The sequence below is a fragment of the Scyliorhinus torazame genome, chromosome 8, assembly GCF_047496885.1.
Source record: "Scyliorhinus torazame isolate Kashiwa2021f chromosome 8, sScyTor2.1, whole genome shotgun sequence".
In the NCBI taxonomy this organism is placed as follows: Eukaryota; Metazoa; Chordata; class Chondrichthyes; order Carcharhiniformes; family Scyliorhinidae; genus Scyliorhinus; species Scyliorhinus torazame.
The window spans coordinates 243109254-243135320 of record NC_092714.1 but is presented as its reverse complement, the minus strand read 5'-3'; the positions used below and the strand labels follow the sequence as shown (position 1 = coordinate 243135320).

The 26067-nt window shown below is 45.9% G+C and overlaps 1 protein-coding gene across 7 annotated transcripts in view; it reads right to left on the bottom strand.

Moving 5' to 3' along the window:
• Positions 1-26067, bottom strand: part of LOC140428493 (uncharacterized) — a 367767-nt gene that overhangs the window by 34936 nt on the left and 306764 nt on the right. For 6 of the 7 annotated variants that reach the window (XM_072515035.1, XM_072515036.1, XM_072515034.1 and 3 more), the window contains 3 exons: positions 25567-25664; positions 12227-12402; positions 1199-1383 (listed from right to left, as the gene is read on the bottom strand). In XM_072515035.1, the coding sequence (XP_072371136.1) occupies positions 1199-1383; positions 12227-12402; positions 25567-25664 (459 nt within the window). The remainder of the gene's footprint in view (positions 1-1198; positions 1384-12226; positions 12403-25566; positions 25665-26067) is intronic. The other variant, XM_072515032.1, reaches the window with a different exon arrangement.

The following is a 26067-nucleotide window of genomic DNA, read 5'->3' as shown; positions in this document are numbered from 1 at the left end:
CACAGTTTCTATAACCACAACAGCCAGCAGGTATATATGAATTAGCGCACATAGTGACCGACTATAGGACGTCGGAATCTTTCCTGTATCTAACCCTGAACACGTACGCCTCTCTGCATTTCTGATCACGCTGTCCTTATGTTTTCACATTGTTCTCTGATATCTCTAATTCAGAGGTTCCCTTCAATCACTATGTTAGGCTGCAATCTCTCATCACTCTGTTATATTTCCACACGTGCTTTGATGCTATTTGTTAATGATTGTCATTTTGGTCGTCATCAATGTCCTCTCTCAGCCTCGCAGCAACTCCCGCATAGGCTGGACTATTTAAGTTTTTCTTGTATGCAGCCACATAAATAATTGTGTGGGCCCGCGCACTTAACTGAACTGGCAAGGATTACGGCAATGAAATTAGAGGGTATGTTGGTTGTCAGTGTCATTATGAAGGTTGCTTTGCGAACCTCGGAGGTTGAATTTTATTTTATTTTTTAAAAAATTTTTTAAGAGTACCCAATTCATTTTCTCCAATTAATGGGCAATTTAGCGAGGCCAATCCACCTAACCTGCACATCTTTGGGTTGTGGGGGTGAGACCCACGCAGACACGGGGAGAATGCGCAAACTCCACACGGACAGTGACCCAGGGCCAGGATCGAACCCGGGACCTCGGTGCCGTGAGGCAGCAGGGCTAACCCACTGTGCCACCGTGCTGCCCCGAGGTTGAATTTTAAACCTCACCTTAGAAAAGCATTCATTCTCTACAAATATGAATTTGGCCATTTCCTTTCTAAGGCATCTGCTTAATCTATTAGTCATAAGGCTGCACTCTGGGTTGAGTCATGAGGGATATTGAGGTGCGGACGTGCTCCCATCGGGAACTAGGTTACTTCACATTGATATAATTTGGGCATAGTTGGCAGTGTTGTGTCACCAGATTCAGCTAAATTTGAAACCAGTTCCCAGTAGTAAACTTGGATAGTGTGTTAATCTGAGTCTTTAATTATGCTGTTCAATATGACTCAGGCAGAGAAAATAGGAGACAGTATTTATTTGCAGAAACATGCTACCCTGTCAGGCTCGACATACATCTCTCTTGTATTTCTACCTAATTTCACTAATCTCCTCGTGTACAGTGGACTGTTGACTAATAGCATAATGACTCTTTGCATCAGGAATAAATAACTTTAAACACCGGGTACCTTCATCTCTTTAATTTTTGTTGGTGTGGTTACTTCATCTGTTTTTTCTGACTTCTGGGAGGATTTCTTGCTGTCTGACTGTGTTGTGTCTGGGGTTTCTGTCCTTGAGGTCTCGCTTGCGTCTTTTGTTGACTCCTTCAAAAGTGCATCGTGATTTTCCCCAACTGAAGCTGGACGGAAAAACTCTGCAAGTCAGAATATCTGACGTAAAATGTGGTCATTATACTCTAAAACATCTCATGTGAATCACAGGCAATTTGAATGGAATCTGATACAAGGACAATTCAAAGTGCATTACTTTAATCCTGAAAACACATTGATCTATTTATTGAATAACGAAGAATTGGGTTGGGGACGTGCCGGTTTCTGGTAGGGACCAAAATCTAGGTGCACACAGGAAGTGTGCCAACCTTTAGAGGGCTCACCTAAAAGCTAATTGGAGTCCCACTGCCAAATGCTCATAAATTGGGGAGAGGATATGTACCACATACACTCTGCAGTTTTTCAGCTTTACTGCATCCTCAAAGAGACTGCAGGAAACTCTGAACCTTTGTTTGTTATACTTACCTTTTATATGGCAGGAGCAGCATTGCTTCTCCCAGCTTCACAACAATACAGACTTATGCACTTCCAGTTTGCTCCTCCTACCCACCTTCCAGACTCACTCCCATCAGGCCCCAGATCAGGGCCGTATTGTCTTGAAGGTTGGTGAGCTCCATTGGGATGCCAAGTTAGCATCTGCAATTTGCCACTTTGATTGATAGGGCTTGATTCTCCGTGGGCCTCCAGCTGTACCGGTTTCTGGCATTACACCAATTTTTCCATGATGTCCCCTACTTGCATATCTTATTTTAGCTGGTGCCATACAACAAGATCTATTTGTAATGAATTTCTACAGCCACAGCCCCATATTGGGTGGAGGCCAGTTTAGCTCACTTGGCTAGACAGCTGGTTTGTGATGCAGAGCAAGGTGGGTTCAATTCCTGTACCGGCTGAGGTTATTCTTGAAGGCCCCGCCCCCTCAACCTTGCCCCTCGCCTGAGGTGTAGTGATCCTCAGCTTAAATCACCGCCAGTCAACTCTCCCCCTCAAAAGGGAAAAGCAACCTATGGTCATTTGGGATTATGGCGACTTCATTCTACAGTGGCTAGGTCTCTTTCCTCATTTGAAAAAAAGACTTAATAGAGGTCTTTAAACGTTTTGTTAGAGTGGATAGAGAGAGAGAGAATGTTTCCTTGTGAAGGGAAGAACACAACAAAAAGGTCATCAATACAAGATAGTTACCAAGAAATTCAATCGGGAATTCAGAATAAACTTATTTGTCCAAAGAGTGGCAAGGATGTGGAACTCACTGCCACAGGGAGTGGTTGAAGCAAAGAGCAGAAATACATTTAATGCAAAACTCGACAAGCAAAACAAACAGGGGAGAAGAAAAAGAGGATTATGAGGATAGATTTAGATGAGGAGAGATGCTTCATACAAGTGGAGTTCAACCACCAGTGTGGCCTGATGGGGCTAAATGGCCTGTATTACACTATCGATCCATTTAATATTGCCCAAGAGGCAAAAATGTGAATTGCTAATTCCGTATAATGGAATCAATGTACACAGTTAATATAAAGCACAAAATTGCACAAATGCAAAGCTGCAATTTATCTCTGGCCAGTGTTTCATTTGTGGAATAAGTTAAAAACTGACATGTGCTTCTTTGAGGGGAAATATTAGTTCTAGTGTATCAACTAGACCAGTTCATAGAATCACAGAATATTATACCCTAGAAACAGACCCATTAAGTCTGCAAATTTGTTTATGCAATCCCATTATCCTATTCATTCACTTTAATATTCCTTTTTTCACATAATTATCCTTTTTGTTAGTGAAAAGAATCCATGGGCCCTGGTTCAACATCAGATGATCATAAATTTGTGTTCTTTTGTTACTACTACGTCATTAATCAGTGGGAAATAAAAATCATTTTTTACGTCATTACACTGAGGATTCCAATTAAATCACTACCTCTACTCAAGTTAAAAAAACACACCTACTCGATTCAGCCTACATAACTTTCAGCCCTCCTCCTCCCTTTTCCTCTTTTTCCTTGATTTGTGCAACCCTTTTAATAAATCAGACAAGTCATTTAAACTATTACATGTGAATTCATCATGAACATGCTGGTCTGGATGTCCCCGGTGTGACCATCACTCATACATTCATGTGAAATATCTTATATCACATGCTCCACACTGCTCTTTGAAAAGCAGTTCAAGAGAGCAGCACAAATGCATCTTTCCCCCAGCAGTTTGGCTTTTGCCTTCACTTGACCTGGCTTTGAAAACATGGGAAAAGTAGAGTGTTCTCCATGCCGCAGTTTTATCTCATTGTTAGAGCAAGGCAGTTTATTTTTAACATTGAAATATAGAATCCCTACTGTGCAGGAGGTCATTCCGGCCATTGGATCTGCACCAACCCTTCCAAAGAGCTCTCCACCCAGGTGCACTCCCCCACCCACTCTGCCCTATCTCTGCAAGATAATCTGCACACCCCTGGACACCAAGGGGCAATTGATCATGGCCAATCCACCTAACCTGCACAACTTTAGATTGTGGGAGGAAACCAGCGCAGCCGGAGGAAACCCATGTAGACACGGGGTTAATGTGCAAACTTCACACATGCACAGTCATCCAAGGCTGGAATCGGACCTGGGTCCCTGGAGCTGTGAGGCAGTAGTGCTGACCACTGTGTTGCCATCATAATCTCAAATGAAAAGTATGTGAGCCGGTGCAAAATTGGGACACTTTAAATGAAAATTATTGTGCTTGAACTTTATGAATTAATGAACATATTGTTGATAGAACGCGCTTCATTGACGTATTAATATGCAGTCTTCCCAACTTGCCAAGATGATGCAGCAATAGTTATTGTCCTTTCCGCTTTAGAAAGGGTAATTCATTCAGGTGAATAATTATTCCAAAATGGTCTGTACCAAAAATGTGTTTGAAATTTCAAGAAACTCTGAAAAGGTAAATCGTCCGTCGATCAGTGAGTCAGTAACTAGGCGGAATAATTTTAGATTCCCAACAAAAGGGCAATGGAAGATGTTAGGAGGATTTTTTTTTTTTACATAGAGGATTGTTAAAACATGTAATGATTTCTCAGAAACTGTAATGGAAGGAGAATGCATAAAATCTTTTAAATGGAAGTTGCCATACTTCTGAAAAATAAAGGAATTAACTAGGTGTGGGATGAAAAAGTTATGAAATAGGGTGGCGGAGTTCTTTTGGAGAACAGAGGTGATGGGCTGAATGGCTTGTGCCCTAAAATTCTAGATTTAACAAGAGATGTGGAATATGCAGATGGCGCACTTCACAGGTGCAGAGTGGGGGACAGAGAGAGAGAGGGGGACAGAGAGAGAGACAGAGAGCGAGACAGAGAGCGAGACAGAGAGCGAGACAGAGAGCGAGACAGAGAGCGAGACAGAGAGCGAGACAGAGAGCGAGACAGAGAGCGAGACAGAGAGCGAGACAGAGAGCGAGACAGAGAGCGAGACAGAGAGCGAGAGACAGAGAGCGAGAGACAGAGAGAGAGAGACAGAGAGAGATTATATTTGTGAATGAACACAAATACGGTGTTCATTTGCACAATCACTACTATAGCATCTTTGTCATAATGTTGCAAAGTACTGAAAATTTTAAAATAAATTTAGAGTACCCAATTATTTTTTTCCGCCCAATTCAGGGGCAATTTAGAGTGGCCAATCTTCCTACCCAGCACATCTTTGGGTTGTGTGTGTGTGTGTGTGTGTGTGTGTGTGTGTGTGTGTGTGTGTGTGTGTGTGTGTGGGTGTGTGGGTGGCCGGGGAGACTCACACAGACACCGGGAGAATGTGCCAACTCCACACGGTCACTGATCCGGGACCGGGATAGAACCCCGACCCTCAGCGCCGTGAGGCAGCAGTGCTAATTACTGCGTCACCATGCCGTCCCAAGTACTGAGCTTTCATCTGCTTGGTGCACAAGTTATAAAAACAAGTCTGAAGCCAGCACACAAGTGTACTATCTTTGAATACATTTGTTGTGATTTGAAGGATATGAGGTTAAGATCAATATTTCATTTCGTGTCAAAAGGCAATTTCTAATAGTAAGTAATAAAGAGGCATGTATAATTTATCCTCGGATTTGTAAATTATAGAATCCCCACAGTGCAGAAGGAGGCCATTCGGCCCATCAGGTCTGCACTGACCCTTTGAAAGAGGGAGTGAAAACAGCGCGAGAGCAGACAGCCGGGAGAGTGAAAACGGCGCAAGAGGCGAGACAGTCAGGAGAGTGAAAACAGCGCGAGAGGAGAGACAGTCGGGACATTGAAAACAGCGCGAGAGGAGAGACAGCCGGGAGATGCAGTGGTTGCTGGTTAAGTGTTTTATTTTTCTTGTATTTAAGTTGGACGGTTGCTAAACCTGAGACACTACACTTGTAGTGTCCCCCACCCTTCCACCTCCTCTAACCTAAGGGGGTGAGTGAGTATAGGTAAGCTCTTTCTTTCTTTTTCTTGTTTTTACCACAAGTTATCTAGGGGGGATGGCAAGGAAGGCAGTGCAATGTTCCTCCTGCAGAATGTTTGAGGTGAGGGACGCCGTCAGTGTCCCTGCTGATTTCACTTGTGGGAAGTGCACCCATCTCCAGCTCCTCAGAATCCGCGTTAGGGAACTGGAGCTGGATGAACTACGGATCATTCGGATGGCAGAGGTGGTCATAGATAGTAGCTTCAGGGATGTAGTTACTTCGAAGAATGAAGATAGATGGGTGATGGTGAGAGGGTCTGGGAGGAAGCAGTCAGTGCAGGGATCCCCTGTGGTCATTCCCCTCAGTAACAAGTATACCGCTTTGGATACTGGTGGGAGGGACGACTTACCAGGGGTAAGCCACGGTGACCAGATCTCCAGCACTGAGTCCGTCCCTGTGGCTCAGAAGGGAAGGGGGAGAGCAGGAGAGCAATAGTTATTGGGGACTCGATAGTTAGAGGGACAGATAAACGGTTCTGTGGCAACGAAAGAGACTCATGGATGGTATGTTGCCTCCCGGGTGCCAGGGTTCGTGACGTCTCGGACCGTGTTTTCAGAATCCTTAAGGGGGAGGGGGAACAGTCACAAGTTGTGGTACACACGGTACCAACGACATAGGTAAGAGTAGGGACGGGGATTTAAAACAGGAATTTAGGTGAGCTAGGGTGGAAGCTGAGAGCCAGGACAAACCATGTTGGCATCTCTGGTTTGTTGCCGGTGCCACGTGCTAGCGAGTTGAGGAACAGGAAGAGTGCAGATAAACACATGGCTGCAGGGATGGTGCAGGAGGGAGGGTTTCAGTTACGTGGATAATTGGAGCACATTCTGGGGAAGGTGGGACTGTACAAACAGGACGGTTTGCATCTAAACCAGAAGGGCACCAATATCCTGGGAGGAAAATTTACTACGGCTCTTCGGGGGGGGTTTAAACTAATTTGTCAGGGGGATGGGAAAACGAGCTGTTGTCCAGAAGCCAGTGTTGAGAGTAGTGAGGTACTGAGGAGGGTATCAAGGTTGTAGGAGTGTACCGGCAGGCAGGAAGGTGGGTTGAAGTGTGTCTACTTTAATGCAAGGAGCATCCGGAATAAGGTAGGTGAACTTGGGAGCGTGGATTGGTGCTTGGGACTACAAGGTTGTGGCAATTACAGAGACATGGTTGGAAAAGGAACAGGAATGATTGTTGGAAGTTCCGGGGTATAGATGATTCAGTAAGAGTAGGGAAGGTGGTAAAAGAGGTGGAGGAGTAGCACTGTTAATCAAGGATAGTTTAGTTTAATGGCTGCAGAAAGGCAGTTCGAGAGGGATCTATCTACTGAGGTAATATGGGCTGAAGTTAGAAATAGGAAAGGAGCGGTCACGTTGTTAGGAGTTTTCTATAGGCACCCAAATAGTAATAGAGATGTGGAGGAAGAAATTGCAAAGCAGATTATGGATAGATGTGGAGGTATCAGGGTAGCTGTCATGGGTGACTTTAACTTTCCAAATATAGATTGGAACCTCTGCAGGTCGAACAGTGCGGACGGGGCAGTTTTTGTACAGTGTGTGCAGGAGGGTTTCCTGACACAATATGTGGATAGGCCAACAAGAGGTGGGGCCACATTGGATTTGGTACTGGGTAATGAACCGGGCCAAGTGTTAGATTTGTTTGTGGGAGAGCACTTTGGAGATAGTGACCACAATTCGGTGTCTTTCACTATTGCAATGGAGAGGGATAGGGCCATAAGGCAGGGCAAGGTTTATAATTGGGTGAGGGGTAATTATGATGCGATTAGGCAAGAATTAGGGAGCAGAAGATGGGAACAGAAACTGTCAGGGAAAGGCACAAATGAAAAGTGGAGCTTGTTCAAGGAACAAATATTGCGTGTCCTTGATAGGCATGTCCCTGTCAGGCAGGGAGAAAATGGCCGTTTGAGGGAACCATGGTTCACAAAAGAGGTTGAATGTCTTATCAAGAGGGGAAAAAAGCGTATGTAAGGATGAGAAAACAAGGTTCAGTTGGGTCACTTGAGGTTTACAAGGTAGCAAGGAATGAGCTAAAAAAAAAGGGCTTAGGAGAGCTAGGAGGGGGCATGAGAAGTCCTTGGCGGGTCGGATCAAGGAAAACCCCAAGGCTTTTTACTCTTATGTGAGAAATAAAAGAATGACCAGGGTGAGGTTAGGGCCGGTCAAGGACAGTAGTGGGAACTTGTGCATGGAGTCTGAAGAGACAGGAGAGGCGTTGAATGAACATTTTTCTTCAGTGTTCACCGAGGAGAGGGGCCATGTTTTGAGGATGAGAGTGTGATGGAGGAGGTAGGTGTTCTGAGGGAAGATGTATTAGCAATTTTGAAAAACCTGAGGGTCGACAAGTCCCCTGGGCCAGATGGGATATATCCTAAGATTCTTTGGGAGGCAAGGGGTGAGATTGCAGAGCCTTTGGCTTTGATCTTTGGGTTCTCACTGTCCACGGGGATAGTGCCAGAGGACTGGAGAGTGGCGAATGTTGTTACTCTGTTCAAGAAAGGGAATAGGAAAGACCCTAGTAATTATAGGCCGGTTAGTCTTACTTCGGTGGTCGGTAAGTTCATGGAAAGGGTCCTGAGGGATAGGATGAATGACCATTTGGAAAGATGCAGCTTAATCCGGGATAGTCAACATGGATTTGTGAAGGGTAAGTCTTGCCTCACAAATTTGATTGAATTCTTTGAGGAGGTAACTAAGTGTGTAGATGAAGGTAGAGCAGTTGATGTCGTATACATGGATTTCAGTAAGGTTTTAGATAAGGTTCCCCATGGTCGGCTCATGAAGAAAGTAAGGAGGTGTGGGATAGAGGGAAATTTGGCCAATTGGATAAGTAACTAGCTATCACATAGAAGACAGAGGGTGGTGGTGGATGGAAAATTTTCAGACTGGAGACCAGTTACCAGCGGTGTACCACAGGGATCAGTGCTGGGTCCTCTGCTATTTGTGATTTTTATAAATGACTTGGAGGAGGGGGCTGAAGGGTGGGTCAGTAAATTTGCTGATGACACGAAGATTGGTGGAGTAGTGGATGAGGTGGAGGGCTGTTGTAAGCTGCAAAGAGACATTGATAGGATGCAGAGCTGGGCCGTAAAATGGCAGATGGAGTTTAACCCTGATAAGTGCGAGGAGATTCATTTTGGTAGGACAAATTTGAATGCGGATTACAGGGTCAACAGCTGGGTTCTGAGGAATGTGGAGGAACAGAGAGATCTTGGGGTTCATGTCCACAGATCTCTGAAGGTTGCCACTCAAGTGGATAGAGCCGTGAAGAAGGCCTATAGTGTGGTACCATTTATTAACAGGGGGCTTGAGTTTAAGAGCTGTGGGGTTATGCTGCAACTGTACAGGATCCTGGTGGGACTACATTTGGAGTATTGTGTGCAGTTCTGGTCACCTCATTATAGGAAGGATGTGGAAGCATTGGAAAGGGTGCAAAGGAGATTTACCAGGATGCTGCCTGGATTGAATGGTAGGTCTTATGAGGAAAAGTTGAGGGAGCTAGGGCTTTTCTCATTGGAGCGAATGAGGATGAGAGGCGACTTAATTGAGGTTTATAAGATGATAAGGGGGATAGATAGCATGGACGTTCAGAGACTATTTCCTCGGGTGGATGTAGCTGTTACAAGAGGGCATAACTATAAGGTTCGGGGTGGGAGTTATAGGAGGGATGTCCGAGGTAGGTTCTTTACTCAGAGAGTGGTTAGAGTGTGGAATGGACTGCCTGCTCTGATAGTGGAGTCGGACACTTTAGGAACTTTCAAGCGGTTATTGGATCGGCACATGGAGCACACCAGAATGACAGGGAGTGGGATAGCTTGATCTTGGTTTCGGACAATGCTCGGCACAACATCGAGGGCCGAAGGGCCTGTTCTGTGCTGTACTGTTCACTGTTCTATGTTCATTCTATCCATGTCCACTTACCCATCCACCCAGTCCTAAGCCCATAACCTAACCCGCACATCCCTGGACACTAAGAGGCAATTTTAGTTGGGCCAATCCACCTAACCTGCACATCTTTGGACTGTGGGAGGAAACGGAGAAAACCCGCGCAGACACGGGGAGTATGTACAAACTCCACATAGTGACTCAAGGCTGGAATTGCACCCGAGTCTCTGGCACGGTGAAGCAGCGTTGCTAACCACTGTGCCACCATGCCACCCAAAAATGTTGACGCTTGCGATTTCTACTGGCCACCATATAGCCATTTTAAAAGTTTTAAAAGTTTAGAGTACAGCTGTAGTGTACTCTATGTTGTTCCACCCAATAAGAAATAGAGTGAATGTGTACGCTTATACTATCAAAGTGAAGAACTTGTCTCAAATGGTTAAATCAAACACTTGTTTTGAAAGTTGTCAAATCTCTGTAAAGGTTTACAGGAACCTTTCGCTGTGATATTTAATACATTTCTCTATCCTTAGATACCACATCTGAAAGAGCATTGGCGACCATGGACTTTGATGATTGGTCCTTGGCTACACTTGGCAAGTTACTGCAGTGATTTTCTATTGCCTCCTGCAGACAGCTGACCAGGAAACTCGCTCTTATCACTTGTCATAGGCAAATCGGAAGGATTTACAGATTGACAATCGGCCTGTTTGGCTGTATTATGACACACCTTCCTTTACCAACCAGAATTGAACCCGGAGTTTGACCTAAAGGTAGGGATATTAACACAGTGCCACTAGACCTCCACTGATATTTGGTAGAAGTTGTTTGAATAACTGATAAGGATCAAGTAAAAAATATGTCACCATCCATACTCAAGTAATGTGTTGCAGCTTTATATGGGTCTCCGGGACTACAAGGAACATTTGACATTGTCAATAGCATCAAGCAGCAATAACAACTGTTTTTCATTATGGAAAAAATATATTTGTTTATTCAAATACATTTTGCCCCCATCCAAATTTTGGATCCTATTCAGCCCAGTTTGCATGTCATTTGTAGAAAACTGCCAAGGTGGAGGTTGGGTCAGTATTAAAAGGAATCTTATAATTTATCTTTGGTTCTTCACTTTAGCTAACTACTCTGCATTGTTTTCTTTTTCCAAAATCCTCATTCGCATCTGATTGTATCCACAATGCCTTTTGCTTCTTTATTTATAATTGTTGATCTTGCACGTGGTTGGAAATGTCATCTGTTACATGTATCATATGAAGCCATTTGCACCCTGGTGAAATCTTAAGTGCATCATCCAGAAGGATGCCTAGAAACCTATTCACGGCGCTCAAAAATAACCTAATCCATCACAAATAATGATGTGTGCTCTGAAAGACAATGATCACCAAATGCTTAGAGTACACGGGTACATCGGAAATCCCAATGCTACTTAGTGATTCAAATTATTATGTCTATTTGGGTTTATTTGAGTTGTTTCCATCTCACATGGGAGAAAGTCCCTTTTAGGGTACAAATGTATGTACCAACCTTTTCTCATTTTCTTCTTTTTCGTGAAATAGCAAGGACGAAAGAGAAGGTAACTGGCATTGGCGTACTGCATGTGGTTCTGGTGCAGGAGGTGGCACCATAAATATTGTGAGCTTAGTGGCTTTCTCATAGACAATGTGCGCAATCTACGGCTGCGCTGCACTCGACTCAGGATGCAACGCTGCAAATCTTGTGAGAGGCATCTCGTGAGATTTACCCTGCTCGCCACGCCTCGCGAGATCTAATGGGATCTGGCGGGTTCGCAATCTGGATCCCACCCACAATGGCCGGGATCTAAATTTGCATATTTGAGCACGCAGTCAGGAACACTTGAAAATGCGCTCGCTGGATCTAACCAGCACCCGTGACCGAATACCCTCGCTGAGACGACCCCAGCCGGGTGCCGTTTCGCACCGGTCTCCAGAAATGGAGACCAGACATAAAGTCATTTGGGGCAGGTCTCCCAGGCCATCGGAAGCCCCTGGGTGGTCAGCCTCTGGACTGAATGGCACACTGGCACTGCTGATGCTACCTGGGCAGCTTGACACTGCCAGCCTGGCACTGCCATCCAGACACCCTTGCAGGAGCACGGCCAGGTTGCCAGGCTGGCCGTGCCATGGTACCAAGATGCCATTTTTCCAATGCCGAGGATCGGATCTCGGGTTGCCCTGCCCTGACGAGGTGGGGCGCGGGGTCTCGAGGACCCCCAAACATGGGGCACTGGGGAGGTCCGGGGATCGAGATGCCGTTTTTAAATGGCCCAATCTTGTGGCCTTGGCGAGCCTTCCACGCCAAAGCCCAAAACAATAACAGACTCCCGTTTGATAGCTAGGTCGTTCTCGGTGCTACAAGCGCCGGGAAACGCCCCGCTAAATCCGCCCACAATGGGGCTGTTTTTTTTCCATTAAATCATGCCCAAGATTTCTAAGACTCACCACCAGTTTGTGTGCTGCACACATTTTGTATTGCAGAAGATTTCCTTTATGGCACGCATGATAATACTTCAGTTGGCACAGTGCATATTTCAAATAAAATCATACCTCCATCTAGACTCCTTGACATTGTATATCTTTTGCTCGAGGAGCGATCAAAATAGGGTGCAGGACGATCAATTAAAGCACTGGCTTGTCTTGTTTGAGCCTGTGTTCGGCCACTGTAACGGAACTTTGAGCCCATTACGAGGAATCCCTTTGGAGGTGGTTCAGGGGACACAAGTCTAAAAGGAAGTTAAAGATCACAGTTACTACATGCAAAAGACGGAGAAAAGTTTTGCCAATTACCTAAATATCTGGTAAAATAAATTACAACTTACAAATATAACAATTTGCATTTATCGTACCCCTCAGGTAAAAGATCCCATGCACTCTTTTTGATAAAGAGCATTTCCCATTTTCACAGCCAATATTTATCCCTCAGTCAACATAACTGGTCACTATCACACTCTGTTTGTGGGAGCTTGCTGTGAACTATTTTGGTTGCCGATTTTCCTTTGTTACAATAGCATCTATATAGCCAAAGTACTTGGCTGCAAAGCATTTTTGAGACATTTGGTAGCTGTGAAAGGCACTGTATAAATGCAAGTCTTTTTTCCTTTGAAATCCCACTCACACTGCACTGAGTGCATGGGATCTTTTACCTGAGGGGGCGTGTGGAGTTCAGTGACATTAACACATTCAAGAACCTTGGAGAGGATTGGGAGGTTGGGGATAGGGCAGTTGTCATAGAAGATAAACAGGACAATGGCAACCTTCAAAACTTTCATGCTGTTACATCAGCTTTGACAGGATTAGGCCTGCCCGAAACAACAGGTCTTGTCCGGGTCAGGATTTTGCGAACAGCGACAAAGTGACGGTGCTCGCCGCTGACCTTAAAGAAAGTCATCTGCAAATATCCAAACAGCTCGGTGCATGGATTTTGCCTTTCCCCCAACAGTACTCTGAGTGTACCTACACCACGTGGACTGCAGCAGTTCAAGAAGGTAGCTCGCAACCACCATCTCAGGGGCAATTAGAGATGGGCAACAAATGCTGGTTGGCCACATTTTTTTTTTTTTTAAAGAGTGAACAGCTCTCCAGGCATCCAACAATACCACCAAATAAGGTTTACAGCAGATCGCACTGAAATATCTCACAGGCTGCAAACCAGGAAGTTAAATGCATTGATGATCCTTCACTTAATTTATAAATTTAGCGAGCAAAATAAATGATTGGGAGATAAACATTAAAAGCTGAGGTATTAAACTTAAAAGAGCTATTTTGAAAACGTGGAATTTTGAACAAAAGCATTAAAGCAACGCAAATAAACAGTTAGTTTTCCAGGGGCAGAGGGTTTCTTCAGCAGTAGTTATGCCTTTGTGTGCCTGTTAAATTTCATTAGAAACGTTTAACACTTTCAGGTTTAAAAAAAAAAACAGCATAAAAGGGCAAGTTTTTGTTAGTTCAGTGACCTCTAATTTATTGCAGTCTGTAAGTACTTCAACAACGTAACCTCTGGAGAAGTACGTGACCTGCAGAAATTGTTGTCAGTTTCAGAGGTGTAGAGGAATCCTGACAGTTTTAATGCAACTGCACAACTAACTTATTCCAGATCTAGTACTGGATTTTTGCTCAATCAGGATGACTTGGGAGCGGCGGGTGGGTCCAGAGTCCCGAATTCCTCACTTAATTCCTGGGATGTCTGATTTTCAGGAGTGCTTTTTAAGGGTGTGGATTATTTCTGGTCAAAAGCCCACACCAGTTACTCCAGAGTTGGCCAGCTCCATTGCGGAGAAAGGCATGTCGTACACCTCGGCAATTTTGATGGGAATCGGACCAGCTTTTGAAAAGAGTCATGGCTCACGGCTCCTCAGATGTTTTGAACCATAATCTGCTAAGAGCAGGGGTAGGCCATTCAATCCTTTGAGTCTGCTCCACCATTCAATGAGGTAATAGCTTTTTTTAAAGCTTTTCTTGTAAAACACATCAGCCAATATTTTCCTCGATATTGGCAAAGGCCAATGCTGGGCAGGAAAAGCAGCATTGAAGCCTCCGAAGGCAATGGCACAGGAAGTGTGAAACTTTGAAAAAAAACTTCAAGTCTTGATGGGTGTCACTGGTAGAACAGCCTCTGGTTCCAGCCCCCTACCCCCACATCAACTCAGACACTTGGTGATCTGCAGCGTTATTTTAAAGGCTGCCCCAGCACACAGTTTGGGGGTGTCTGGGAGAACTGGTGCCCTCTCTGCAGCACCCGAGAATCAAGTAGGCCCTCCCCAGGCATCATTCAGGCACTATCCGACTACTGCTTGGGTGAAGCCAGGGTGGATACATCTCACAATATTTTCTGCTCCAGTTGGTGAAGCCACCAACATGGACGGGAGTGGAAAAGTCCACCCATCCTATTGTTATTGGTCCTATATCGTGTACAGTGGGTCAATGGCATGCAAGTACCATATCTTGGCATGGGGCATGAGGTGCATGGATGGGAGCATGAGAATGGTGTGGGTGTTGGGGGGGGGGGGGGGGGGAGGGGGTGAAGGGCAAGGGCAAGGAATGAAGTCCCAACCCACTGAGGTAGGCCTTTTAAACAGCCCGCCTCGGCACCTGGCTGCCCTCACATTTGCCTCCGACCTCTTTCCCGGGACGGCTGGTCTGACTGCAGCCTGCACTCACCCACCCCCCTACCATCCACAATGAAGATCCTGGCTGTGATTTTATGACCCCTCCAGTGGTAGGTTTTCCAGGGACTGAGGCGGCTTGCCATTGGCCACTGGTCGGATCTGCCTGCCCTGCTGAAGTCAATAGCCATTTGCATTGCTTGCTGACTGTGTCGCCTGTGGAATGTCACCTTTGGAAGGACCGGATGTTCCTGCCGAAAAGAAGGGCCATAAAATCCTGCACCGTAACTTTGCGGGCACTTTCCCGTGGGTTTTCCCTGACTCTCACCATCCACCTCGGTGATGAAAATCCAGTCCTTAGTTTCGGATGAAACATCTTTACATTTCTTGAGTTCAGTAGCTTCACAGCTTTCTGAAGCACCCTCTGCAACTTTCTAACAACAATCTACAAATTATACTATTGTTAGTCTCACTAATTTCTAGTGCTGGGCTCCTCTTTTTAAAATCCACTGTTTTATTGGATCGCATCTAATTATAATTCAGATCCTGTGTTCACTTTACAGTTGTCCACTGCCGACACCAATACACGTGCAAACAATTGTGTTTTCATTTATCTCTCGAAACTGCAAATAAACCCTGAAGGTGTCTTCTGAAGGTTCTTTAATCTTCACTGTAAATCATAGTTCAGTTCCCGAAATTATCATTGTTCAATCTGGATGAAAATATTCTTCTCCTCTTCGTTGCAAGCTCGTTATTGTTGTGTTGGGTGTTCTGGTCTACAAACAGGTCAACACGGCTGGAGATGGTGTAACTCTATTTTATTAACAACTCCACTGTAATAACATATTGTAAACTTGGATACGTGCATTACCAGCTTATCTGTGGACCCTGTCCTATCACTATCTAGGTGAGGCACTCAGCACATGGTGAATGTCTGAGAGGCAGGCTGTGAGCTCTATGCTCTGAGCTGGCTGCTGCTAGAAGGGCCGGGAACTCTGGTGTTCCCTGTCTTTATAGTGCGTGTGCTCTCACTGGTGATTGGCTGCGATGTTGTGTATGCTGGTTGGTCCTACTGTATGTCCATCAGTGTGTCAGTGTGTGTGAGATTGCACCATGATATGCTGATGTATATCATGACATCTCCCCTTTTCGCAAAGAATATGTGCCTACATGAGAATAAATAAAGTGTAGTGAGTGTGCCTGATCATGTGTGTGCATTACTTACATCAATATGTACGTGTGGCTATATATACTATTTACACGGGAAGGTGCCAGGTGCAGAGGAAAAGTATGTTACACCAAGAACGAAACAAATGCTATTAACAAACAATGAAAACCTCTTAAACAGTACGGCAGAACAAGTCAGTGAGTCCAATAGTGCAAGGTTTATAAATCAGGTCTTTGGGGTGGGCGACAAATTTGGGTTGACTGCCTCAAGGGTGGTTCAGGATCCACCGGCTGAGGAATGGGCCGGGCCACGGTCGAGTGAGGAGGCGGCAGGGCATCCGGAAGCTCAACAAAGTCCATATCAGGGACAACAGGAGGGCGTGGCACCGGTGCAGAATTTCATAGCGAGCGTGGAACCAGATGAAGGGCACGCCGATTGCGGCGGCGAATGGAGCCATCAGTCAAACAAACCAGAAACGAGTGGGGAGCCACCTGTCTAAGAACCTCAGCTGTTGCCGACCAGCCACCCTCCGGAAGATGTACGCGGACATGATCTCCAGGCACCAGGGCAAGAAGATCAGTCGCCCAAGCATCATGAGCCGCCTTGTGTTGCTCACGCTCTTGTTGCATCCGCCGAAGTACCGGAGCATGGTCGAGGTCTGGGACGTGAATGGACGGCACAGTGGTCCTGAGGGTGCGACCCATAAGCAGTTGGGCCGGCGATAGGTCCGTGGACAGTGGGGCCGAGCGATAGGCCAGCAAGGCGAGGCAGAAGTCAGATCCTGCATCAGCAGCCTTGCAGAGGAGCCTTTTTACAATGTGGACCCCCTTCTCCGCATTGCCATTTGACTGAGGGTGCAGGGGACTGGACGTCACGTGTGCAAAGTTGTATGCACTAGCGAAGGAAGACCATACCTGACTCGCGAAGCAGGGGCCATTGTCTGACATCACGATGAGCGGAATGCCGTGGCTAGCTAAGGTCTCCTTACAGGCCCAGATAACAGCCGATGACGTGGTGTCGTGCAGGCGTATGACCTCAGGATAGCTGGAAAAGTAGTCGATGATGATGATATAGTCCCTGCCGAGCGCATGGAACAGGTCCATGCCCACCTTCGACCAAGGGGACGTGACCAACTCATGGGGCTGAAGGGTCTCACGTGGTTGTGGCGGCTGGAACCGCTGACAGGTGGGGCAATTGAGCACAGTGTTGTCAATGTCCTCATTTATTCCCGGCCAGTATACAGCCTCTCGGGCCCTCCGTCGGCACTTCTCAACGCCGAGATGGCCTTCGTGCAGCTGTTCCAAGACAAACCGGTGCATGCTGTGTGGGATCACAATGCGGTCCAGCTTCAGGAGGACACCGTCCACGACTGCCAAGTCATCCCAAATGTTGTAAAACTGTGGGCATTGTCCCCTGAGCCACCCGTCCGTCATGTGGTGCATCACACGTTACAGAAGGGGGTCAGCCGCAGTCTCACGGCGAATGTGGGCAAGGCGTTCGTCAGTGGCCGGCAGGTTGGCAGAAGTGAAGGCGACATGTGCATCGACTTGGCAAATGAACCCCTCTGGGTCGGATGGAGTGTCGACTGCCCCGGACAGAGTGTCTGCTATGATCAGGTCCTTACCTGGCGTGTATACAAGTTGGAAGTCGTACCTCCGGAGTTTGAGCAAAATGCGCTGGAGGCGAGGGGATCATGTCATTAAGGTCCTTTTGGATAATGCCAACCAGCGGGCGATGGTCGGTCTCCAAGGTGAACTGGGGAAGGCCATACACACAGTTGTGGAACTTGTCAACGCCAATCAATAGGCCTAGGCACTCATGGCACGTGACGCATAGGCGACAGGGGCCTATGATGAGGCGTCATCTCATTGCAGGAGGACCGCCCCAATGTCGGATTGGCTGGCGTCAGTCGAGATCTTCGTCTCCCTTGCAGGAACGAAGAACGCCAGTACCGGGGCGGTGGTAAGCTTGACCTTGAACTCCTCCCATTCACACTGGTGGGTGGGAAGCCACTGGAATTCAGTTGTCTTCCTGACAAGGTGCCGGAGAGCTTCGGTGTGGGAAGCGAGGTGAGGGATGAATTTTCCCAGGAAGTTGACCATTCCGAGAAAGCATAGCACCGCCTTCTTGTCTGTCGGCTTCTGCATAGACGTGATGGCTGCCACCTTGTCGGCATCCGGCTGCACACCCAACCAGGAGATGTGGTCCCCCAAGAACTTGAGCTCGGTTTGGCCAAAAGAACATTTGGCTCTGTTAAGGCGCAGGCCCTGGTCCCGTATCCATTGAAAGAAGCGTTGGAGGCGACTGATATGCTCCTGCGGTGTGGTAGACCAAATAATGATATCATCCACATAGACGCGCACGCCTTCGATGCCCTCCATCATCTGTTCCATGATGCGATGGAAAACTTCAGACGCCGATATGATTCCAAATGGCATCCTATTGTAGAAGTATCTGCCAAATGGAGTGTTGAAGGTGCACAGCTTCCTGCTGGACTGATCCAATTGAATCTGCCAGAAGCCCTTGGAGGCATCAAGCCTGGTGAATATTTTTGCCCGAGCCATCTCGCACGTGATCTCCTCACGTTTGGGTGTAGGGTAATGTTCCCTCATTATATTGCGATTTAAGTCTTTCGGGTCAATACAGTTCCGGAGCTCGCCGGAAGGCTTCTTGACGCACACCATGCAGTTGGCTCCGTCACCCGGGAAAGCACTCCTTGGTCCTGAAGGTCCTGCAGCTGCTGATTGAGACGATCCTTGAGGGGTGCTGGGACTCTGCGAGGTGCATGAACTACCGGGGTGGCATCCTGTTTGAGCAGGATTTTGTATGTGTAGGGCAGTGTACCCATGCCCTCAAAAGCATCCTGGTTGTGAGAAAGGATTGAGTTTAGTTGCGCCCTGAATTCCGCATCTTGGAAGTCAGACGTGCCTTCTGGAGAGAGAGAGAGTGTACTCGCTGAACGAGGTGGAGGAGTTTGCACGCCTGTGCGCCTAGCAGAGAGTACTTTGAAGAGCCCATGATCTACAAGGGTAGGATGGCTTTACGCGAGTTGTGCGTCACTTCGAGTTGGCACGACCCCGTGGTGGGGATGACGTTGCCATTATAGTCGACCAGTTGACAGATGGATGGAAGAATTGCTGGTTTGACCCTCAGGGTTTGAAATGCTGACCATGCGAGGAGATTTGCGGAAGCACCAGTGTCCAGGCGGAATGTGATCTGAGATCAGTTGACCGTCAGAGTGGCACACCACTCGTCGTCCAGATCAATGCTGTGCACCGACAGCGGCTGGTGCGTTCGACTCGGGGACAGCTTGTTATTGCTGATGACAGCAATGCTGAAAGGCTCCCTGTCCTCAGTGTCACTGGTCTGTATGATGTCAGGATCGGACTTGGTGAACGTGGGTAGAATTGCCCAAACATTTCTGCGAGGCTGGTTAAACTGTTGCTAGTTGGCAGGCTGAGGTGCTCGACAGCAGGCAGCATAGTGGCCAAGCCTGCCACAGCGTAGGCATTGTCGCGCTTTGGCCGGACATTGCTGCTTTAAATGGGCGGAGCCACAGTTGCCACACGTCATGACGTCAGTGCGTTCGTTGCTCCACCACGCATGCGCGGTGTGGTCTTGCGTAGTGCGCGCCTGCGTATCACGTTCGTCTGCGTCAACATCCCCTCTTTTGGCGCGTACAAGCGCGGGAGGTCTCGGAAAGCCCGCGAAATGGCCGCCCTCCTCCGGGCCGCGGGCGGGAAGGTACTCGATCGTCTGGACCCGTTCCGCCTTGTGGGACCCCTGCCGCGCCGTTTCAGCCGCCTGGATGTGTGAATACTGGCTGGTGGCATTCTCATGCAGGACGCAGGTCTCGATGGCCGTCACGAGGGTGAGTTGCTTGATTTTAAGGAGCTGCTGGCGCAGGGTGTCCGACATGACATGAAAACTATCTGATCGCGTATCATGGAGTCAGAGGTGGGCCCATAGCCGCAGGACTGCGCGAGGATGCGGAGGTGCGTTAAATAAGACTGGAAAGGCTCGTCCTCACCCTGCAGGCGCTGCTGGAACAGGTTGTTCTCCATGCTGCAGGATGGCGGATTGCTGATAAGTTGCAGGTAGGTCTCACAGGGGATGGTATGCTTCCACTCCTGGAACCATGTCGTGTTGGGTGTTCTGGTCTACAAACAGGTCAACACAGCTGGAGATGGTGTAACTCTATTTTATTAACAACTCAACTGTAATAACATATTGTAAACTTGGGTACGTGCATTACCAGCTTATCTATGGACCCTGTCCTATCATTATCGAGGTGAGGCACTCAGCACATGGTGAATGTCTGAGAGGCAGGCTGTGAGCTCTGTGCTCTGAGCTGGCTGCTGCTAGAAGGGCCGGGAACTCTGGTGTTCCCTGTCTTTATAGTGCGTGTGCTCTCACTGGTGATTGGCTGCGATGCTGGTTGGTCCTACTGTATGTCCATCAGTGTGTCAGTGTGTGTGAGATTGCACCATGATATGCTGATGTATATCATGACAGTTATTAGTTTTTACGAACAGTGCAGTGTGCTGGCTGGTCCCCACTGCTCGAACTAAAAAGCAACAGAAAAATTCACTCATGCAAGTTTCTTGCAGAGAGCCAACAGGAGGATTGGTTGTGCCCGAAGGCTCAAAACTGCCTGTTCCACTTTGCTGCCTCGGGAGGGGAGGAAATTGGAGATGGAGGTGAACATTAAAGCAACAAATCAGAGAGAAAATAATAGAATATTTCCCCCAGTGGAGGGGCCATAAACTCCACAAAAAAATGGCATCAAAAACAATTATTTACACTTTTCCAATTTGTAGTGAAATGAATACAGCAAGGATTTTCACTACATAACATTGCAGTGTAAATGAGAGTTTGCATGAGTCACTGGTCTTGGACAGGTCCACCTGTGGAATCCAACATCACATTATTCCAAGAAAATGCATGTTCATTGAAAGGAAATGTTGCAATTCTTCCCCGGTCCCTATCTTCACTTGAATGCTTTCATCTGCGGAGAATCTGCCTTTAAATCTCTAACATAAAAAATCATGTGATAAGTTCTATTGTATTTTTTTTTGCTTTAGCTAAGGGTATCGTCATTTTGAAAAAAAATGTTCTCAGGGGTAATAAAATGCACAATGTAGCTTGCGATAATTTCCAGACATCACCTCCCGAATGCCACTGCAAGATCGTTACAGATGTAATTTGATTATCTCTTTTTTGGAGGGGGGGGAATTAATTTTACAAAAATATATGCACGACGAAAAAATCCAACTGCAAACATTCTTCTGGTCCTAGAACTCTCTGCAAACTGCAGCTAAACATTATAAGCAGTCTGTTCAAGTAAAATGATCCTGCAGAATTATCATAGAACAAATAACAAGGCCTCTTATGGAGCAAACATCCCAAGACACTTCATAATAAAAATGGAGGGGGAGGGGGAGTAGAAGAGACATCATTCAGTAGAAGAAAGAGGCAAGGTTTTTCCTACTTGATAAAAATTACAAATAAAAAGGATTTGGGGAAGAGAGAGCTTTAAAGGTTTTGTTTAGTATTGAGCTTTAACATAGGGTAGTTTTCACATAAGCAGGTTGAGTTGCATATACATTTTTTTTTCTCTTTTTAAAAATAAATTTAGAGTACTCAATTAATTTTTTCCAATTAAGGGGCAATTTAGTGTGGCCAATCCACCTACCCTGCATATCTTTTGGGTTGTGGGGGCGAAACTCACAAAAACACGGGGAGAATGTGCAAACTCCACACAGATAGTGACCCAGAGCTAGGATCGAACCTGGGACCTCGGCGCCGTGAGGCAGCAATGCTAACCACTGCGCCACCATGATGCCCTCCGAGTTGCAAATAAATTAACATATGCAATGCTAGTTCCCCTAAGGTAAAGTGCAATGTGGAATATCCACCACATTCTCCCTTCTACCCTGAAAGGCTACTTTGTCAGCCCATTTAGGTTTCCGCTAAAACTAATAGGCACAGTTATTTACAAATAATACAATAAAATACACGGCTGCAGTAAAACACAGCTAGAAACTATTTGTGTCAGACTTAAAACAATAAAGATAGAATCAGTCCTCAAGGAAACAAAACATATTTGTAATACATTTCAATAATCTGCAAGACATTCCAGAGTCAACAGGCAATTCCTCTTTTAGCCTCGTGAAGCTCAACCGCACAGTGAGCTGAGCTAAATGGAGAGAAATCTTCAGTTCTTATCCCAAGCAAAAAGCCTCTAGAGACTCCAAGGATACAATGGAGCATATTGTGCATTGAATGGCTTGAGAACAGATGTTCCCACTTTGAATATTTTTTCAAATGTTTTGACTATATATAATTTGATTAGCAGCCGGGGTCCTTAGAATATTAGACACCCTGTGCCTTCACCTTGCAGACAGTTTAGCACGATTCTCCATTTTGAATTCAAGAAAATCAGAATCCATTGCGACTCTAATTATTTCAAAACCGTATGAAACGATACATCATTTTTCCCCATTTAATGCAAAGTGAAGCATCTGCATTTGTCACACAAAAGTTCACTGTCAAGATGGCAGCAGGCAGAAAGGCATGTACATCACAAACAAAAGAGGACATTTAAAATGCTTATGTCCATGTTCTGAGGCAGCCTCATGAACATGCAGCCACTAACAGCTAAACATTGGTCATTGTCGTGTTGGGTGTTCCGCTGCACAAATGATCCAACAAGGCTGTAGATGGTACATCTCTTTTATTGTCTTAACAACGGTTGCAACTAACTGCTGGCTTGGGTACGTGGTTCACCAGCTAACCTGTGGACCCAGCCCTATCACTATCTTAGTGAGGTACTCAGCACATGGACTATGTCTGAGTGGCACGCTATGAGCTCTGTGCTCTGAGCAATCTCCTGGTAGAATGAGCGGGAACTGTGGTGTTCCCTGTTTTAATAGTGCGTCTGCTCTCACTGGTGTTTGGCTGCGATGTTGTGTGTCTGCTGGTTGGTCCAACTGCCTTTCCATCAGTGTGTGTGTGATTGCACCATGATATGCTGATGTGGATATCATGACAGTCATGACATGTGCTCAGCACACAAGCGTTCTTGTTGCCCTCAAAGCCCGGTTTACAGAAATTGGAAAGAAAATGTGGTTAGAATTCCATTGACTGAGGAAGGTAGGTTTTTTTTCTACTTTTTCTGCGAAAGAGCTCTGAATTGAACCAGAAATTTCAGTTTGCAGATAACCTCACAGATGCCAACATGCAAATAGTTTAGAATTTAACAAAGAGCTAAAGGTCTTTTTAAAGGAAACCAACAATACATTTTGAAGATGAGGCTGTTTACACAGTTGGAGACATGCATGAGATACATGGATGGAGGAATGTATCAATCAATTACAAATAAGTTGTGCAGTCCCTTCAACTAATCTTCATCCCAATAACTATGAAAACGAATATGGATGTGAAAACAATCTTCAATTCTGAAGAAAGACAACTAGAATTGATAATCAGATTTGATTTGATTTAGTCACATGTATTGAAGTACAGTGAAAAGTATTTTTCTGCGGCCAAGGGAACGTACACGGTACGTACAGAGTAGTCAGAAAAAGAAGAATCGACAGAGTATATTGACAAATGGTACATCGATAAACAGTTGGTTGCAGTGCGGAACAAGGGGCCAAATAAAGCATGAGCAGGAGTAGCATCGGACGTCATGAATAGTGTTCTTACAGGGAACAGATCAGTCCGAGGGAGAGTCGTTGAGGAGTCTAGTAGCTGTAGTTGCAGTGCGGAACAAGGGGCCAAACAAAGCATGAGCAAGAGTAGCATCGGACGTCGTGAATAGTGTTCTTACAGGGAACAGATCAGTCCGAGGGAGAGTTTTGAGGAGTCTGGTAGCTGTGGGGAAGAAGCTGATAATTGCACAATATTCGGTGTCATTCATGACTCCTCAAATGCTGAAGTCGCCTGTGTCCAAATGCAGAGACCTGGACAATATTCAGGGTTGAGCTGAGGAATATTCGTGCCATAGAAGTGCCGTGCAATGATCATTTCCAACAAGAGATAATCAACAAGAGTAGTGTCTAAGTCCCAACTATCTTCAGTTTCTTTATCAATTACCTTTCCTCCATGATAAGGTCAGTAGTGGGGATGTTTGCTGATTACTGTACAATGTTCAGTACCTTTGCCACTCCTCAGATACTGAAGCTGTCCATGTCTATATGTAGCAACCGAATTGGGTTGACAAGTAGCAAGTAACACTCATGACATACAAGCGCCAGGAAAGTTAATCTCTAACGAGACAGGATCTAACCATCTCCCCATGGTATTCAATGCCATTACCATTGCGGAATCCAATGCGGAATTCAGCATTCAATTTCTGAATACAATTGAACTATCAAGCTCTGGGCATTATCATTGACCAGAAACTGAACTGGACCAACCATCTAAATACCATGGCTACGAGAGCAAGGCAGAACTTTGGAATTCTGCAGCGAGTAACTCACCTTCTGACTCCCCTATTCACTATCTAAATAGCACAAGTCAGGATTGTGTTGGAATACTCTCCATTTGGCTGGATTAGAGCAGCTCCAATGACACTCAAGAAGCTTTATGCCATCTAGAAAAAGCTGCCTGCTTGATTGGCGCACCCTCTGAACAATCTTTTTTTTAAATTTCATTGTGGCATGACAGATTTTGGTTGGATTAAAATAATGCTCAGAATTTTACAGCCACACCTGCTGGCAGGATTTTCCAGTTATGCTGAAGTGCATGGAGTTTTCAGTGGCTCGTTGCATTTTATGATACTGCCCACTTCGCAATGGGGCCATAAAATTGTACCCAATGACAAATGGAAGAGTATTGGTGCTGCACAAGGACAGAAGTGACGAGCCTGATTACATGGAGAAAAACGGCACAGTGGATACATTAATCACAGGATGCTTATTGAGATTGTTACTGTCAGAAAGCCTTGATAGCAATAGATTAAGATGCAGGCAGGGCAGGAGAACACTGTTAGGTATGACAGAAAGAGCAGGGAAAATTGCAGAGGCTAACGTAATCCATCTGCTCTGAGGGTAGAAAGAATGCACAGCTCTGGCTGTCAGGGGATTAGAGATAGGGAGGCCGAAGAAACTATTCTGAATAGAAAATCAGCTACAAATCAACATATACCATTGATGATTCACAAATCATACCTGTCTGGTATATTTCAAACTGAATTCTAAGAGCACTCTAATATCATGGAACTTCCAATGTTGTATGTATGGTTATAGATCCTTCACTGACAGAAAAACACAAAGGTTCTCGGTGTGCTGCACTTTACTCATTTGGCCATGCTAATTTGCCCCTTTGTGTCCCAAAAGGTGAGGTGGTGTTACTGAGTTCCGGGGATTGGGTGGAGGCATGGGCTTAAGTAGCATGCTCTTTCCAAGGGCCAGTGCAGATTCAATGGGCTGAATGGCCTCCTTCTGCACTGTCGATTCCACGATCATATGATTCTATGACAGCCAAGTGCAGTGTTGTAAGAGCCTTTAATGTATTGATACAAATTGAAAACATTCTCTTGAACCCATGCACAATACATCGAAGCATTATTTAGAGGTGTTACAAATGACAGCCCTTGCTTTCCTGTTTACCTGAAAAATGTGTGGTGTTCGATGCAAACTTTCCACAATCTCTTGGCCGCTCGATGATTTGGAAGCTTGAAACCAATGGTACTCTCAAACTGCTCATACTAGAAAATGAAAAAATAAATGTTAAAAGTGTAATCCGTATAAAATACGCAATCCATATAGCTTTTCAGCCCGTTAAGCAAGGAGTAAATAAATGTTTGTACTTGGCTTCCAATATTTGTACGCAATAGTAGAATATCAACTGATGTCACATCGATTGCCGACGAGGGAGGGGTAAGGGTTTGGGGAGAACGGCTGATTGGTAGCTGGTTAGTTGAGGGGAAGAGGGAAGGGGGCCATTCCTTTCAATATGGTATCAGTAAAAGTGCTCCTGCTGACTTTATATCTGTGTAGGTGTGGGACCTCCTGGCTGGTTAGCACCACATTATTGTCTGAGCAAGTCAAGTGCTGGAGCATTCAAAAATCCACAATGAAGCAGCATGTGTCCCTAACTTGCATGAATGA